The sequence below is a fragment of the Netta rufina genome (genome assembly GCF_964035555.1).
Source record: "Netta rufina genome assembly, chromosome: 5".
Taxonomy (NCBI): domain Eukaryota; kingdom Metazoa; phylum Chordata; class Aves; order Anseriformes; family Anatidae; genus Netta; species Netta rufina.
In genome coordinates, this window is record NC_140128.1 from 50,704,704 (window position 1) to 50,723,532 (window position 18,829).

The following is an 18,829-nucleotide window of genomic DNA, read 5'->3' on the forward strand; positions in this document are numbered from 1 at the left end:
GGCCCCCTACCCGCGGGGGCGTGCCGGCACAAGCCAGGCGGGGGCCGGGCCGGGAGCCGCCGGAGCTGGAGCTGGTCCCGGTGCCGGTCCCGGTGCCGCCGCTGCTGGGGGGGGGGGAGGCGGCGCCCGCCCCGCGCCCCCGCGCCCCGCCCGTCCCCGGCGGCAGCAGCAGCGGCCTCGGCACCCCCGGCAGCTCGGCCGGCAGCTCCAGCCCCAGCACCATGGACCTCTCCTTCATGGCCGCGCAGGTAGGAGCATCTCCCGACCCATCCGCCGCGGTGACGGGGGGGAATACCGCTAAAAATCGGGGTGGGGGGAGTTGTAGGGCGCTGCACCTGTTGGTGCTGAGCAGCGCAGCCCGGGCAGAGGTCCCTTGGTGGGGGGCATCCCCCCGTGCCCTCGCATCGCCCCGCGCCAGGAAGCGGCATCTGTCCTTCCTCACGATGCCGCCTATAAATAGAAATTGGAGATGGGATTTTTTGGTTCTTTTCCTCCCTTCTGCCTATGCATGCAGCTGTGTGTTCGTGAGTTGTTGTCTCTGTGCGCTTAATCTAGTGTGGCATAGGTAAGAATACCCCTGTCTGCATGACCAAATTGACTCAGGTTGCACCCAAGTTCTGGGCTGAGGCTCAAGGGATGTTTGTAGATATTGGTGTTCAATGTGTTGATGCTCAATATACTGAGAAGAACCTAAAGTCATCATCCAAAGATGAAAATCATCATATGAATCCAGGTGAATTAGGTTTTAAACAGGCAAACAGTAATACAGGAAAAAGTCATACACAGGGAGAATCCATTTTGCTTTTTTTCTGGGATAACTTATTGTCTTTAGAACGGAACAGAGCAGTTCAGTTGGAAGGGGCCTTCAAAGATCATCTGGTCCAGCTGCCTGACCACTGAAGGGATAACCAAAAGTTACTGAGGGCACTGCCCTTTTGCCTCTTGAGCACTGACAGGCACAGGGCACCAACCACCTCTCTAGGAAGCCTATCCCTATGTTTGACCACCCTCACTGTGAAGACATTTCCCTAATGTCCAATCTGACCGTCCCCTGGTGCGGCTTCGTAATGTTCCCTTGTGATCTATCACTGGTTACCAAAGTGTGCATATAAACACAAGTTTGTGCATGGAAATAACTGTATGTATTTTTTCAATGATTATTTGGATCCAAGTTTGAATTTAAGCAAAAAAAAAAAAAAAAAAAGTCACCTGCTGTTCAGCGGTGAAGTAGGGGCCAGACAGGCTTCCCAGCGCTGTTGCTACATGAGCACATCAGCTGGAGGTGGTTGGGAGAAACCCAGTGTGATCCTTGCTGTGTTGTTCTCTTTCATTAATACAAGGGCTGCTTACTCTTGTAAGTCTACTGAGGGAACATCAGGCTCCACTGAAGGTAGCAGTGAGCTGTCTGAGAATCTCCTCTGTTTGGAGGTATTTCCAAGAGCATTTTTATTATTATTGTTTTTTCTTTTCAATAAAAGCCACAGTAGGGAGCAGGAAAGGAGCACTTCAAGTGGTTTGAGGTCTTCTTAGTGACTGGAGTATACAAAGAAAATTTTGTGTGTGTCAGGCCATTTTCCTGTGGTCCTGCTAAGCACATCCTGTGAGCTTCCTGTGTCTGCCTTTGGTTCCCTAAGGTTCCATGTCCCTGTTCCACAGAAGCAGAGGTAAAGCACAGCAGCAGCTTTTACCAGTGATTGGAGTGGACTGTGCCAAAGCCAGGACTAATACCGCACTTTCTAGCTTCTGCCTTATTCTTGTTGTCACATATTTTACCCTAATTCTGTGTATTCCAAGAGCCTCAAGGCTGCGTGCTTTACTCCTGTCAGAGAAGTTCCCTGTGTAAATACATCCTATGCTTACTGAGGTTACTACTGCAGCAATTTGCACTGAATTATGTGCATTTCTTCCTGTTCCTGTGGGGCTAGTTTATTTTCCTGTGTCTGACAAATGAAAAATAATCCTTTCAGTGTTATTTTGGTGAATTTGGGGAAATCTGCTTTTGCAGACAGGGCCTCTGATGGGTGACAGTTTGTGTTCTAGAGTTATATGAGTGGATTTCTGAGGGAAAGGAATCAAGTTCTTAGGTTACTACATACCATTAATGCTATGCTTACATCTGCTGTTCCCCCGTCACAGGCCTTTTGCACTCTTCTTTCTGACCTGAGTGGTACTCTCCTTTCCTGTCGTTGCAGTGTCATTTCCTTAAGTTATGGATTGCTTTTCTTTTCCTTGCTGTACTTTTTAATTTTTTTTGAATTGTTTGTGGCATCTCTGGTGATGTGGTCCACTGAGGTGACCTTTACTAAAGGATGTGTGAGAACAGAGGAGAACTGACTTGCATGGCATGCCCTGCTCCTAAAGATGCTCTGCTGTCACTCTCATTAACATCCTTGTGATGTTAAGCAAGGCTTGCATTTTGCTTCATGAATGCCAGGTACATTAATACTTTATGCCAAAATAGACAGTGCCTAATCTGAGATGTTTAATGGCATGAAAATGCTGATTACCTCTCAAGTGAATTTAGTTCCTACAGGATACTATTGGCTAGGTTTCTGTAAGTCACTTATGTCATTATGCTTATCACAACTTTACACTGCTCATCATGGACCTAAGTCAGCATTGCTAGATATCTTGAGAGACCCCACAAATGCTCTGTACCTTAGAGCCACGCTAATGTATGCACAGAGACAGAAGAACCATATAAGCTAGGTAAACTCCTTTTTTGGTGTGTTATAGAGGCTAAAGTGCACTGGGTGTAAAGGTAAGGCCAGGTAATGCAATAGCTATCAGTGTCTTTTAGTAAAGTTTTGGAGTGTTTGTTAAATGTTCTGTGGTAAGAGCTTATAAATCTGGATAGCTGAGTCAGAGTTTTCATCTTCAGCACCTTCTCTCCTTTTTTTTTTTTTTTATTTTTTTTTTAAAAGCTGTCTGTAAGACTGTTTGTGCCTTAGAGGCCCTGAAACTATTCCTTGTGCCAGCAGAAAGATTAATGAAGTGCCCTCCAAATGATATATGAGGTGCCATAGAAAGGATAACATTTCGCTGATAAAAATTGTTGTTGTGGAACAGCAGATTGTCAGAGTAGTAATGCTAACAGATTTGTATAGTGTGGGTATAACACAAGGGTTTGGCTGCCCAGTTTAAGCACCCGTGTCTGAACATCTCAGCTGTAATACACTTGTTAGGCATGTCATGAAGAACGGCTTTTGACTGTAACAATTAAATCCGTTGTTAAGATAAGCATCTGTGTTCATCAGTACTCGGGTGTGGAGGCTTTTGGTGTCCTCTGTTCTGCAGGTGCTTTAATTGATTTCCATAAGGTCACTTGTGGTAATAAGGATGACTCGTGTATAAAGAAAGCCTATTTGTAGTTTTTTTTGTTTTGTTTTTTTTTTTTTTTTAATTTAAATCCAGATTTTAATTAGAGTAATCCTGTGTGCATCAAGACCCTGTGCCAAAGACATTCAGCTGCTGCTGAGCTGTGCAGCTGTATGTGTGGCTCATTTCAGTGATTTCAGAACGCTCTTGTAGTCTAGGTAACCTCAGAAATCGCCTCTTATCTTAGGTAGAGATGTAAACTTCCAGCATAGGAGCCTGATTTGGGGGATTTCTAGGCTCTGGGTCCAAGCTAAGAGCATTCAGTGCTTTTCAAGCCTGGCTGCATATTGCTTCTTCTGTCAAAATATTCAACAGCAAAGCAGGGGTCTGGGATTTGCTGTCAGATGCTCAGTGGCGACTTGTTCCCCTCCCTCCTTCTGTATCTAAGAACTGGCTAAAGCTTTTCTGCTTGGAAAAATGTAACAGTGAAAATTGCATCTGGGTTAATAACATTATGAGCAGGGCTGAAACATGTATTCAACATGAAAAATAGAGGTACACAAAGGAAAAAAACTGGGAAGCTACAAAGGAAAAAATGATGTCATTGGCTTCAGAATGATACAAATCGATGCGAGCTGAACAGCACATGCAGTCAGTGACAATTATCTGTTTTTCAGAATTCATGTTTGCAATTTAGTTTTCCCTTAAATGATTTCTGTAATTTTTTGTTTCATATTGCAAATGTGGAATGGACTTTAGCTTGTAATATTTTTACAGTTGGGTGTATGTACATGCAGTAAAAATATTACAGTAAAAGAAAAGATAATTTATCTGGCAATTACATACAGAACAGAGAAAAGCTAGTAAGAGCTTTGGAAGCATGGTCACTTCTGTGGAACTGTTTTTAATCTTATTCACACAGAGTTCACCAATTTATCTATTGATTCTCTATGCTCTTTGTAAACAACCAAGGATTTTAAATGCAGTAAATTGAACTCTGTGTTTAATTTCAATGATTAAAAGTGAAGTTTTAATAATCTTTAATTTCTCTTGTGGTGCTGAGGATTTTTTACTGTAAGCATTTTGAGAAAGCACGGCTCTGGCATATTTCAGGAGTAGAAGAACCAAATAAGCTTGGTATAAAAAGCAAAATTACTTAATATAGAGAATTTAAACTTCATGGGCTTTGTGGTCCGTATCACACTTCCAGGATTTCAGGTCTGAACAATGATCATTCAAGTTACTTTGAGTCTTTCATTGTTTTGGCAGTGGTTCAGATCAGTTGTTTTCCCCAAAACAGATGACTGGTTCTTGGTGTACCTTGAAGAAACCCTGTAGCCACCTGTAACCTTGTCAGCATAAGAATAAGGATTCCTCCATATACAAAATATATTGTTATGAGCTGTGTAAGCTTCTAGAAAGCACTGGAATACACACAGTAAATTTCCCTAGGATGTGTTCAATTTGCTATTCACATTTTCCAGAAGATGCGGGCTGTCCATGTCTATACTGCAAAATTGATGTGTATATGGGGGGGTGTTTGGCCTGGACATCCCAAAGCTGAACTTAACCGCTACATTTCCAGACATCCCAGATGCAGGTGTAATTTCCTCTAATTCCTTTCTAATTTGATTTCTGGATGGAAGAGGAGGCACAACTAGGATCTGTTGTACTCTGCTATACAAGCATAGAGGAACCAGAGCACAGCATAACCCTATGTTTTCCCACTTTTCTCTTAATGTATTCTCCATCTAAGGGGTCAATAGGTATTGAAAGCCTTTATTTGCTGGGTGCTCTTTCTACAGCAAAGTATTCTGAAGGTATTAAAACCAAAAGGGTTTCAGTTTGTGTTTTTTGTAGGTTATTTCCACCACCTGAAAGCAGAATCCAGGCTACTTGCCCAATGCAAGCTTGCCTGTGTGCTCATATATGTGCCATTTTAAAAAGCGTGATTGTCTTGCCCCTCCCCTCCAGAAAAAATAAGTGAAACCACAAGACGAATTGGTGAATCATGATGTAAAGACTTGTGAACCTCTCCTTGTCAAAAGCTCACTTGATTATAATCTTAGACGTTTGAGACAAAAACTCTTTGATCTGTAGCACCAGACATTTATGATGTTATCTAGGAGGATGTAGGCATTCTCTTACATGACCAATTCAGCGTCAACTTATGTACAGAATAATAGGGCACTAATTTTTACTTTCCCAGCTCTGCTTCCTTCCAGAGGTCAAGGTAACTTTCTCTGACACCCTTTAATCCTCCAGAATGTCTTGACCTGTCATAAATAGAAATCAAACATCTGGAAGCTGAAAGAGCAAGTCAGAGTTTAACTGAGGGTGTCTCAGATCCTCAAAATGAAAGTTCTGATGCCTTGCTGTGATGTGGCCCAGACTCAGGGACCACCTGCATAATCAAGATGTTGTAAAATTTTATTTTATGTGCCGCAATCAGTGGTATCTTCATCCAGGATGCTGCTAGCAGTTGAGGTGAGAATTGTTTTCTGGAAGAGTCTTTCTGCTGGCTGCTTGGTGCAACCACATTAGAGTTTTATGGGGAGGGGTGGGGAATAAATAAGAACTCTCTGCACCTTTCTTATCACTGCAGTGACAGTGCACACTCCATTTCCAAGTTTTTTATAGCAGAAATTTCTGTGCCAACAAAGCTTTTGAAAATTCTGCGGAGGTTTGGGCTTGCTGATTTTGTCAAGTGTAGATACCGTACTTTGGGACAGGGTGCTGTTTCAGGCTTGTGCTTGTAATTGCTGTCAAAGATGTTAAAAACAGTAATTCCCATCCAACAAAACACTTAAGCACTTACTGCACTTGGAGCATGTGTAAGTTGTTCCAGTAACGTCAGTAGGACTGTACTCTTGCTTAAAATGAAATATCTCAAAACCTGGCACAGGAGGGGTGACAATGCCTTGCAATTCATAGGAAGTGCTTCTTGAAGAGCAAGAAGAAACCTGTTATTGGTCGTACTTTTAATTCAGGGAAGGCTTAGGCTACATATTTTGTCATGGCTGTACTTCCATCAATTAACAGCAGGTACAATTTCTCATAGGAGATGTGGCAGAAAGGGTTGGGGGGGGGGAGGAAATGGCTCATGCTTGTATTTGTACAGTCTGTGTGCATGCTTGCATAGGAAAGGCTAGGAGATATTGAAAATAAACTTGTGTTCTGTGTGCTGATTAACCATGAGACTAATTATATGAAGTGCTTTTTGTTGTTTTTTAATTGGTTTACACAATTTTCAGTGGATGTAGACTAAAGAATTCACAAAGAGTGCAGACCTCAGGTATTTTCATCTGTGCAGAATGTGAAAAAGAGGTTTGTAAGATGACTGCAAATGAACATATTCACATGCATTACAAAGATGAACCAGCATCAACAGCATAGTTGATGGTGGCAGCAGCAGCTGGGGTCCTATTGTACACAAAAAATAGCTACAGATGGTAGGTAAGACCAATAAAGACTGAAACAGTACTGCATTCACATCACACATCTTGCTTGTTTAGGTGCTTGGCATTTATTTAGCAGTAAGCATGCAACCTTGTGATATGCTGAGCGGCAGTGCTTTGGAAGACTTGATAAGAGCTGTTTACTGAGTAATCCATTGGTATTGGGTCCATAGACTGGAAAATCTAGCTTGCATATTGATATATATATATATATATATATATATATATTCTAAAGCTTGTTTTTGACTAATATACGCTGAATTTCCCAGTTTGTTGATGAGCTGTGAACATGAAGTGTTGGGAAGGTTTTGTTTTAATTGTTATTGGAAATGATACAGATGCTGGCCATGAGGTTACACCATTTAACTGTTGCTAATCTTGTTCTTATACCAGGCAAAAGCAAAGACCAAAAACTTCCAAATGAATCCAAGGGTTGCATGGGATTTAGTAGAGCAGCGTGACGCTTTGGTGACCGCTGGTACACCATCAGATTAGACCATTGCTCAAAGAAAACATTAGTGTCTTCAAATGGAGTGCAGTGAGGTAGAAAGCAGAAAATTTAAACAGCAACCCAAGTAAATTTAGCAGTGACCAGCTCCATTAACTTGCTACACCTGTCTGCTGGGACCTGCTTTCCTTGAAGGTATTTTCTGTCACGAGTTGTGTTATCTCCCTAACCCAGTGAGCCCTGTTAGAGCTCTCTGTGGTTTTGGCAGGCTTCTGGGCTTGATGACTGTGTAGTAACCTAAACAGGGTTGATGTCAACACTGTTGATGTGCTGTTCACAGCGGTGATGATTTTTAAAGTTGTGTCTAGAAATAATGATGGCTTTTTGGCATTCTTTTGAGCATTTTTTTATTTTATTTTTTATTTTCCCAGCAACTGCATAATCAAAGGTGAAGAAAGGTCATTGAAAACTTGGTTGTTATCTGAGGATTGTTACTTTACCAATCAGGGGCTTCAAATACTTCTTGTGCCTGTACATAAGTCAAAAATTGTTCCATTTCAGTGGGGCAGCAGCAGTTTCACTCAGTGGAAGCCATTGGCAAACATGATGCTGACACTGCCTATGTAAGTTGTTGACAAAAAGGGTCAGAATGAGGTGTGTGACCTCCTTGCCATGTATTTTGGTGGTGCTGTCCAGGCTGTGCTCTTCTCTCCCCCCTAGCACTGGAGTAAGCAATACTTGTCTGTACACTGAGAGTCTAAATGGGAGAAAACCTCATGGCCAGATGTGATGCCAGGCACAGCAAATGCTTGTCAAATGATCTCTTTGCAGCTTTGGAAGGTTTGAGAAGAGGCAACACTGGGTGTGAGATCTCTCCCTCCAAATACAACCATGCTGTGTAAAAGTGGATGCTTTTAGCAGCAGTCCCTGCCCACCTTTTCTCTCGCTGGCTCGCACGCCTGCACAGCACTTTCAGGTCTGTCTCACAGCACCAGGTGCTTGAAGTGACACATACTCTTAGGCTGAATCTTTAGTCTTTCTATTCTGAGCTCTCAATTCCACACTCACAGAAGCTGCCAGAACCCAAGCTTGTCAAGCAGCAGCTAATTAGAAATCATTAATATTACAGTCACTTAAGAAAAGTGACTGCACAACACCTCTTTGCAGCAGACTTTGGGAGACAGAATTGGGTATGAGGCCAATTCTTCTTGTTTTGCAAAGAGATTATCTCTAGTGAGAAAGCATGTGTTGTGGGCATTTTGTTTTTATTTTTTGTTATTTTGTTTTTAAATAAAAATAAGCTTTTAACCTCAGCTAGTTCTATTAGTTGCCAATCTTCTTGTAAACCTTCCAAATGTCAGGAGGAGAGGAACGGTTTAGGGATAAGCTGTGCGTGGTTAAAACAAAAAATTCCGACTTCCACTATGATTTTTTTTTTTCCTGTCAGATCAACTGGATGAGCATTTGCAAAAGATGAGGAATTGTGCTGAGCCTTGAGATGTGCTGGGAGAGATTAAGAGCTACAAGCCGCACAGGGTTGCTACATGGAAGCAGAAGGGACAGCCACGTCCCTTTGGCTGATGTGTGAGGTGTTGAGATACACAGAGAGGAAAAATAACAGCTGAACAGATAAGGAAACAAGCATGTCAAAATATAAAATTTTAAAGGATTTTGGAACGTACAGCTGAACCCAAGGACTTGAAACAGCTATTCATGCTTAAATTCTCTCAGCCACAATTAAGTGTATGCTTAAAGTATGTGAGTAACCCTCTGAAATGCACCTCAGTTTAAATTAAGTATATAATTAAGTGCCTTGATGATGTGCAATAACTGTCAAAGCATTCTGAGGAATCATAATAGCTTTTCTTAAAGCTCAGCTCCACTTAAAGTAAAATAGATTGCTCTTTTCTGCTCTGTCTGTCTTCCCCTGCTTAAGTTTTTCTGGACTCAGGGATTTTATCACACTTTTTCTTTAGTATGCATGCATAAAAATTTCCTTCCAAATTTGGTCTTCTGTCCTTTTGGGTATCCCCTTTCTACAACTCTCATATCCTCTATCCTTCCATCATATCCCATCTAAGCTTAGACTTGAAAACTTTGGGCAAAAATTAAATATTTCTCTTGTGTAGGGACCATTGTCATGCCTTAACAAAGATTTATGTGGTTCTGAGAAGAAGTAAACTTTTGCACAGGGTTGTGTGTATACAGTTTCATCATGTGTTGCTAGAGCTCTTTGAAGAGATGGCCAAAATATACATTGTTGTCTACAGAACTGCAGAAGAAGTAGCTTAAACTGGGCAAAGATGTTTCCAAAATACATATAGAGAAACAAGTTCTAAAGATCAAAATCTGTTGTCTTGACAATAATAATGGTTGTGTGTGTGATCCTGGGCAAACCTCCTACTCCTGCTTGCCTGTATTCCATATTAACAGGTACTTGTAGATCTTTAGTTGAATCAAGCTAATAAATTACTATTGAAAAGGAGTATGTTTGTGATGTTATTGCTTGTTGAAGGTGAAAGTGGAGCAGAAGCAAACTAAATTGCTACAGAATCGCTGAAAGTGTAAGCAACATAGCGGAAACCTTCTCAGTTGTCTTACTAAAGATGGATGTACATTGGTATGTCTGCATAGTCTTTCTGTGGTTGTAGGTTACTAAAATAGTGAGTAATTGGAGAAATGCATTTGCAAACACTCTCTTCATCTGTCCTATATGCTTTCCCCCAAATATCTGGAGGAAAACATCTTTCAAATATGTGGTTATTAACATTAAGGCATGGCAAATGGGTGCTGTTCTGTAACAGGATCTAGGCTGTGAAATGGTTCATTCAGTGTTGGTCTCCAAACCATCTGACTGAGCAAGCTGTGCAGATGGGCAAGGCAGCAAGATCCTGAACTGAGTCACTGTTAAGGTGGCAGATGTTTTATTCCCTATGTATTCTCTGGCACTTCTCATGGACATGAAATAGAATTGCTGTGCTTGCTCTCCATTGTTTTCTAAGGTAGTTTTGCAACTCATTTCTCCTATAATCTTATGAAGTATCAGGAGACTTGTGACTTCTATAACTGTGCTTCTTACTTTCACAGGTAACCTTTACTCAGGCAGCTGAAATTTTCAGCATGGGTAGTTTTCATGGTGCATCTCTTCCTTATCACTTTAGTGTACATAACACTGTTAACAGCACTTTAAAGATAAGCAGTCATTTGGATGACTAAATGAACAGCTCTGCATCTAAAACATTTCTCTCATGACCTCCCATCTGCATAGTACATAGTAGGCAGAAAAGGAGGGCACGTGGAAGACAGAAAACAACATGCTGATGTAAGCTACTGTCTAGGCTGCAGCAACAGGAACCTACTGCTGGTCAACAGAGCCTTCAGGTATGAGTGTATGTCACAGGGAACACTGAAAAAGTGAAGGGAAATGGAAGACAGACAGCAAGGGTAGTTTTGGCCAAGCTCTGATGTCTTTCCTGAGCATGCAGCATGGTATGAATTGAATTGATGCAAAGAATGCTGGCCAGCTTCTGGGAGGCTGTTTATTATTTCTGAAAGTCTTGGCTTAGGAAATGGCATCTAGTTTATAAAAAATCTTAAATTCAACTCTAGATGAGAATAAATGGATTTAGGAGGGTCTCTTCTAAAATAAAAGCTTGTCTTGTCTAGCCACATTTGCTATTAGAAAACCAATTACACATTTCTACGCTTTTTTTTAGCTTTGTCTAAGCAAGATTATCATTTAATCCATACAAATAGATTTAATAACTTTTTCTTATTTGTTCTTGTTAAAGGAGAAAATATTCCATACCTTATATACCACTATGGAGGATTCACCCGGACTTCACCACATCCATGATATATTTTAATCTTTTTTTCCCCTCAGACTTTATAACATTTAGGGTATGAATACATTTCCATACTTATTATAGAGATCTCCAGAGCTGTAAAATATAAGTGATGATCAGTCATGTACCCTCATTTCAGGTGAGGTATGACTGAGAACCCTCACCTGAACACTGACCACCTGTGGCGCCTGTGCTCTGGCCTGACTGTCAGGGCAGCAGTCAGGCCAGGAGAAGAATTGCATGGAGAAGCCAGCCTTGATGAAAAATCATGTCCCCACAGGTGACCATTTTGGTCGAGGTAGCCTGCCTATGGTGGCTTTCTCTCCAAGTCTCAAAAAGTGTATATCCAGATAGCTGAAGCCGTCTTGTCCCCCCATGCTTTCATGTGTTGTCCCAGCAGTGTCCCACACTATGCCACCCTCCACTCCCTTTTCCACTTGTAAACAGGATCTGTGCAGCACAGACAACCTGGGCAGGGTCAAAATGTTGAACAAAGCTGTCCCAAGTGGGGCAAAAGAAAGGCACGAAGGGTTTCTGGTGTGTTGGGTTGTGTGGATAACACTGAGAGTGACTGTGAACTGCTCGTGGCCAGGCTGAGCCACCTGGGCATGCACAGCCAGAGGTTGCAACTAAAATGTGTCCATCTACTATGGGTGACTCCAGGCTAAGCCATTATTTCAGGGTGGCTGTCCAATTGCTGTCTGCAGCAGTTACTTACCACTTACTCACTTCAACTTCTAATGTGATCTTCATTCACATGATCTTCAGAGTTTTTTGTGAGCTTCAAAGTTTTTTATAGGGGTCGTGGAGAGGGAGACATTGTTCCCCAGTGATGCCACAGAGGAAGTAAGAATCTTAATGAGAACTGGTACTCATTTTGTAGCTTTCTCAAGGGGAAAGCTTAAACTGTCTGTGAGTGGCAGGAGCGAAGTAGTAATTTAATTCCTTCTTTTGCCACAGGTATACAGTCTAGTGTCCCAGAAGGTAATGCTCTGATCATCCCTGGATTTCTTCTAGGTATAGATGAAGCTTACAGCCTAGCCTTCCAATACTGGACTTATGACTATCGACTTCTGTTATTTTGTTATTAATTTAGTTATTTATTTTTAAGTATGATGTCATTTCCTTCAAAATGAATTTAGCAAGTGATCTTAGGCTTGGAAAAGAGGGCTTGTCAGACTGCACTGTTTCAGCGAAAGCCTGGCCAGCTGGCAGAATGGGGCACGCTCTTCTCCAAAAATAAGCTGCATCTCCAAGTGCCGATTTTGACAGATATGTGTAAGAGTATTACAGCTCATGTATAGCTCTCTGTCTGAGGATCATACTATGCTCCTGTCAGTCCTGGTAGTCATCCCATTCCCTGCCTGTCACGCAGGAGGAACAGAGCAATGACAGCAGAAGAGATGCTGCAGCCATCGCACCTATTTACAGCTCCTCGCTCACTGATGTGAGAATAAACAAATTTGTTATGCATGCAACTGCATGATTAGCAATTTATTTTGAAAGTCGGTCATTTGAGAAATACCAAGGGACAAATAAAATAGTTCTGTCAGCAATTTCTGTGAAGTTTGCTATGTAGTGCTTGACTTCAAGGAGGTCTCCCTTTCAGTTAATTTATTAAGATAGTTCAGGTAAAGACCACATCCTTACCTGGTGGAAGTACATATTTCTCCTCTCAGTGGATTTGTACAAAGATGGGATCTGGCTCTCCGAATGCAGATACACAGTGATTCTTGCCTGCTGCTGCATTTTTATTTCCTGGTTTTATTACCAGCTCTGGAGAGATGACTAACTACTTCACATGTAGGCAATTGGTATTTACTGTAAAAAAGCTTAGTGAAATTGTAGTTGGGTGGATGTTTAAAGAAATAACAATTAGAGATTGCTTTCATGTTTTGTTTGAAAACACTGACAAAAAATTTGAAAACATAAATGTTTTCTCTTTAATAGCCAAGAAGCAAATGCTCGAGCTCATATCTTTCAATATTGCGTCTCCAGATATGTCGGCATGAAACTGACTGCAATTGCTTATTTAGTTTCTAAATATTTATTAAAGTCAAACAGTGGCTGACCATAAACCATTTCTAATCAAAGCTGTACATCAGAAAAGTTGACAGGATTAAAATGTGTACTCTGGTTTTGGGGCTGAAGTGAGATAGTCCCAGATAAACAGAATGCTAGCCAGCTCCTGATAACCCACACAGAGACAATATTTGGGCATGGGGATGTTGCTGTATGTCTTTCCTCTTGTTTCAGCTTTCCTCTTCCTCCTAGCTGTGGAGCAGACCACACACAAGAAACATTTTATGGCATGAACACGCTGTCTGATTTTTGGTCATCATCCCTTAGCAGCTCTGGCTCTAAGAGATGTATTCCAGCTCAGCAGCTGCTATGAAGGGCTTTTGTGAGCAGGCTGACCTGAAGTCAGTGTTCATTACTGGAACTTACTGAGATCCCTTAGGATCTCAGCTATAAGTGTTCTGGAGTACGTGGGAAATGGTGTGATTATAATCTCTGCCCCCCAGTGGGTGCTAATACATGGACAGAGTTTTGGGGGGATGTGACCTTAGAGCTGCAGTGAAACTTCCTGTGCTTCTTTATTTCCCCTTGTTTTGGCAGGCTTCATCCCTGCCGCTGCTGTCACCTGTCCTGATGCAGCCTTGCACTCAACACCTGGGTGACAGCAGCATGTGACAGTGCTTGAGTGTCTTGGTCGCCATTTGATCCTCTTTTGCCCAGCCTTTGCTGTGTGATGCTGCCATTCCTTTCCTGCCTGCATCGTTAGCTAGTGCCAAAGTGTGTGTGGTGCTTGTCTCTCAGAATCACTTAGACATGTATTTATTCAATAACTTTATCATCCCGCACATGGATGCAGTACCTCCTAATGTGGTTCCACTGGTTCATAGTAGCAGAGCTCTGCATTTCCCTAGAGTCACCAAACTGTAGCTCTCAAAATGAAGCATTCTGTATGATTGGCCTTTTTTTTTTCTTTTTTTTTTTTTTTTTTTTTTCCACACATTTTTTTCCTCCTGTTTTTCTAAATAATCATAAAGCAGACTTGTTTTTACAAATCTAGGGTTGCTGGAACCAGCACTTCAAGCAGCACAGCTTCCATTCGTCTTTCAAATATGCTACCATTCCTGCTGCAGGAGCATTTTTGATCTCGGTTACATTTATTTTACTGGGTCCAAATTCAACTGTGGGCTATGCTGCCCAAACCCAGCACTGGATTTTTATGGCAGGAACTGTCAGCAAAATCCTGACTCCTCCTGAGTTGGATTTTATTTTTTATTTTTTTAAATCTATTTCACAGAAGTCACTAAATAGCCTCCAAATCTGTTCTTTGGAAAATGTGATAAAGTTGCAAGGAGACAGGTTGATGGGAACGATTGCTGTTACAGGCTGGAGGCAAAACAGAGGTAAGGCCATATGTGCATTCAGTCTCATAATCTGAAGGTCGTGAGTTCGATCCTCACACGGGGCACCATCGTGAAGCGTTCCATTTTAGTATATGTGCTGCCGAAGCGAGCACATATACTAAAATGGAACGCTTCACGAGCATTGGTGGTTCAGTGGTAGAATTCTCGCCTGCCACGCGGGAGGCCCGGCTAGCTCAGTCGGTAGAGCATGAGACTCTTAATCTCAGGGTCGTGGGTTCGAGCCCCACGTTGGGCGCCAAAAAGACTGTCGTGGTTTAACCCGACCGGCAGCTAAACACCACGCAGCCGTTCGCTCACCCTCCCCCCTCCCTCTCTGGGACGGGGGAGAGAAATGGAAAGTGAAGCCCGTGAGTTGAGATAAAGACAGTTTAATAAGACAGGAAAAAAAAAAAATAATAACAAAAATAATAATAACAATAATAATAATGATGATACAATGGGGATAATACGAAAGTAATAATAGTATGTACAAACAAGTGATGCACAATGCAATTGCTCACCACCCGCTGACCGATGCCCAGCCTAACCCCGAGCAGTCCGGCCCCCTCCCCCCGGCTAGCCACCCCTATATATTGTTTAGCATGACGTCAGATGGTATGGAATACCCCTTTGGCTAGTTTGGGTCACCTGTCCTGGGTCTGTCCCCTCCCAGCTCTTACTGCACCCCCCAGCCTGCCCGTTGGCAGGACAGAGCAAAGGCTGAGATGTCCTTGGCTTAGTATAAGCACTGCTCTGCAACAATTAAAGCATCGGGGTGTTATCAGCACTCTTCTCATTCTAAGCCAAAACACAGCATTCCACCAGCTACTAGGAAGAAAATTAATTCTGTGCTAACTGAAACCAAGACAACATCACGTAAACCAAATGCCTACCAGTGTGGGTCTGTGCACACTCTCCTTGCTGCCTGGGAAAGCCCAGAAGCGACAAGATGTCTTCTGACCTTGTTGCTGTTTAAGGACAGGATTAGCCCTGGCCTTATTGCCAACATGCGGAAGCAGACGGCTCCACGTTTGCATGTCACAGGCAGAGCAGTGGCCCTTGAGTGCTAAGGAGCATGTGGGGAAGGAGGAGTGGGTGGAGGTTGCAACTGCTCTCCATCTGCTGCTGCCCACCAGCATGGCTGTTCGCGTCTTTCAGAGCGAAAGTACCTTTATCCATAAAACAGAAGGGGAACCCTGGAGAAGGAGTGTTTCCCATACACCTGCTCCCTCATGTTGCTCCAGGGACTTCTCAGGTCCACATCTCTGCATGTGCAAATTGAGCACTCTGTGCTTAGGTCAGACATAAAGCATCAGTGGGAATCACACAACCTTCATCTGGGTTAAGCACATATGGCCAAGGGAAAGCTATGCATTTATTAAAATTGTCATGTGTCTGAGACATATAGAAGGATTGGAAAAATATGTAGGAATCATGAGCAGGTGCAAGCCTGTTTGCTATATACCAGCTGGTGTCAGGTGTGCGTTGTTGACAGTTGCTCTTCGGTTTTGAGTTTAGCCCTTCTTGCTTCCCACAAACTGTTCAGCAACTGCAGAGTCCTCAAGTGAAAGACAAATGGGCCTTATACACATCTGTGGAGAGAAAAATGCAAGCTGAGGAAAACAGCAAGTGACGTTTAGATGTAGAGCTTAGGGATATGGTTTAGTGGGGACTGCTAGCGTTAGGTCAGAGGTTGGACTCGATGATCTTGAGGTCTCTTCCAACCTAGAAATTCTGTGATTCTGTGACTGATCAACACACTCTTCCTTGTCTGGATGCAGGGCAAACTGGGAGTGTTATAAAGATGTGGAAAACTGACATAATTAACCAATGAAACAAACAGCTATTTTAGTCTTAATTTCTGGCCTTGTCTGTCTCAATTAGTTTCCTGTTTTCAAAGGAGGAGCATTTATAGCATACATGTAAGTAAACTTTTGTGCTGACCGTCTTGCTGTCCATCGCTTTGTATTTTATATCAAAATGTTATCTCCTAATCCCAGCTCTTTTACAATGACCTCTTCTGTTATCCACAGAAGTGCTGCTTCCCACATATCCCATTAATCTTGCATGTACTTTCTCACACATAGAAAAATCACTCCATTGTTTTTTCCTGAACACCTTCTGAAAATGAAAACTGTCCTTTTTTAAAGTCACCAAAATACAGGGCCATGGCTGAACTGCTGATACCCAGAGCTTTCTAGTTTTAGCTCCTTGCCATCTTTGTTCATCTCCCATTCATTCTGATGAAGAATTTTCAATTAATTATCATAGTTCCTATGAGATACTTATTAGTCTCTAGAACCAGAGTAATAAAATAAAATGCTTTCAAAACATGGATATTGGAATATTCAGCCAATTGGACACATTTTGGGAAGGAATTTCACCTTTTCACAGATGTGGAGAAAACTAGTGTAATTATTCTCATACTTGCAGCCATACATGTCTAAAAGCTGTCAGTCTGCCAGTGATCTTCCCAAAATGTGCTGCAAAATCACTGGGTGTTTATCGCCCTGGTACTGCATGTCAGGTAGCTGGACCATTTTCCTCTAAGTAATGAAGTAGGTGACACAGGAGCCTAATACTGTTCTGGGTGTATCCTGTTTTGGACAGCCCTCTTCAATGCCCTTCAAATTAGGGTTAAGGCCAAACAAATAAAGAACAGTCAATGAAAAATGAAGATTGATTACATAACTATATGGGGTAACCAGAGAACAACTCTGAAAGTGCCTAAGAGTGCTGGAGCTAGTAAATCCTGCTGGTCCTTCAGTTTTAGTACTCTCACCTCAGCAACAATCAGAAGGAGCTCTTAAGTCAGCAAAGCTGGTAGAAAGAGTAATTCCTTTGTGGATATCCTTCTTTGTGCAAACTTTGTTTCACTCAAGCAATTCAAGTTCAAACATTTTTTTTTATCTTGGGTCTTCTCACAAGTACCCAAGTCCGCCCTGTGAGTGGGAAATAAACAGAGTGAATCCACTCTGAACTATCTGCACAATCAACCTCCTTTCCCTCCTTTTCTTTTAGCACGGCTCTTTTGCTTTTTCACCTCAGTTTAAAAAAAATAAATAAATAAAACTCATGCTGCAGCTTATGTGTGTGTTTTCATATCTGAATTTCAAAAACATTAGTTTAGATGCAGCGTTTATGCATCAGTTCATCACTCTCCTCACATAGTCCATTTCAGGTTGTTAGTCTTTGTTTATACTTTTCACCCTGTCACTTAAATTGCAGTTGTCTATATACATGTACGTCAAGGTGGGACAAATATTGTACTCTTTCCAGGACTTCTCAAGTCACAGTTGTTATAGCTTTTCTGCCTCTTTTCACTCTGCTCTATCTTTTAAAACAAGTTGTCTAAGTGAACAGCAAGCTCACATTAACCAGTGGGAGTTCATAGTTGGCCAAGTGAAAGCTGGGTTTATCTAGCTCATGTTTTCAACAAAGGTGTCAATCCCGAGGACAGAAACTGAATGTCTGTGCTGACTCCCGCATAGGTAGGATATAAATGAGGGTATCTCAGAAGAGATGGTTATGGCTTTGAACTAATGTCAACATCTCTGTCTTAGATGTCAGACATTTTGGGAATGTTTTAGGTCCAGTCTTGCTCTAGTCTTGATTCACTTATTTTCACTGTCTCTGTGACTAAAAGCTGGAGGTTTAATTCTTCTGAAATCATTATGCAAATTAACAGCTAGTTTTTTATTCAAATTATGTTTACCCTTGCTTGTAGCTTCTTTTCCTTCGTGCCCTTTTCACTTGATAGACTAAGATGGCCAACAGATGTAAAGGGTATCAGTTGGAAGACACTTTCTAAAACGTGGCTTTCATGTTTATTCATTCAGAGCTCCTACTTTGACCTGACAAGTATTCTTTCCTTATATTATTACAGTGCTCTATGTTAAAATGTTTGATTTTTCACTGAGATCTGTTGTTAATAGCAACTGAAGCATTCATCTTAGTAACACGTCTCTTAATCAACAAAAGATCATGCTAACCTTTTGAGTACATCAGTATCTCCATAATTCATTCCACCAATGTCAAACTTTTCATGCACAAAATATCTCATTTGCATTTCAACAAGAAAAAAAAAAAGTGTCGTCATCTAAATCACATTAATTAGTATAGTCCTAAAAAGAAAATGAAATGTATGAGATAATAGTTTGTCTGTCAACATGTACTGGAGTCATCTTGCTCCATCTATAGATACTCAAGTGCTGTTGGCAGATGCTGCAACCTTATCTTGCTTTTTCTACTGTCAAAACAGGAGAGCAACAGGGATCAGTTGTGCACTTTTCAGCCTGGGGATGCCAGGCAGGCTTTGACCAAAATTATGCATGGGTTAAG

At 41.8% G+C, this 18,829-nt stretch overlaps 1 protein-coding gene across 1 annotated transcript in view; it reads left to right on the plus strand.

Annotated features, from left to right (window-relative positions):
* Nucleotides 1-221: 221 nt before the first annotated feature.
* The window catches only part of LOC311209997 (uncharacterized protein C14orf132), a gene marked incomplete at both ends in the record, with an annotated part of 39,523 nt that continues 20,915 nt past the window's right edge, over nucleotides 222-18,829 (plus strand). The window contains one exon of the mRNA XM_084287652.1: nucleotides 222-248. Coding sequence (XP_084143778.1) covers nucleotides 222-248 — 27 coding nt within the window. The remainder of the gene's footprint in view (nucleotides 249-18,829) is intronic.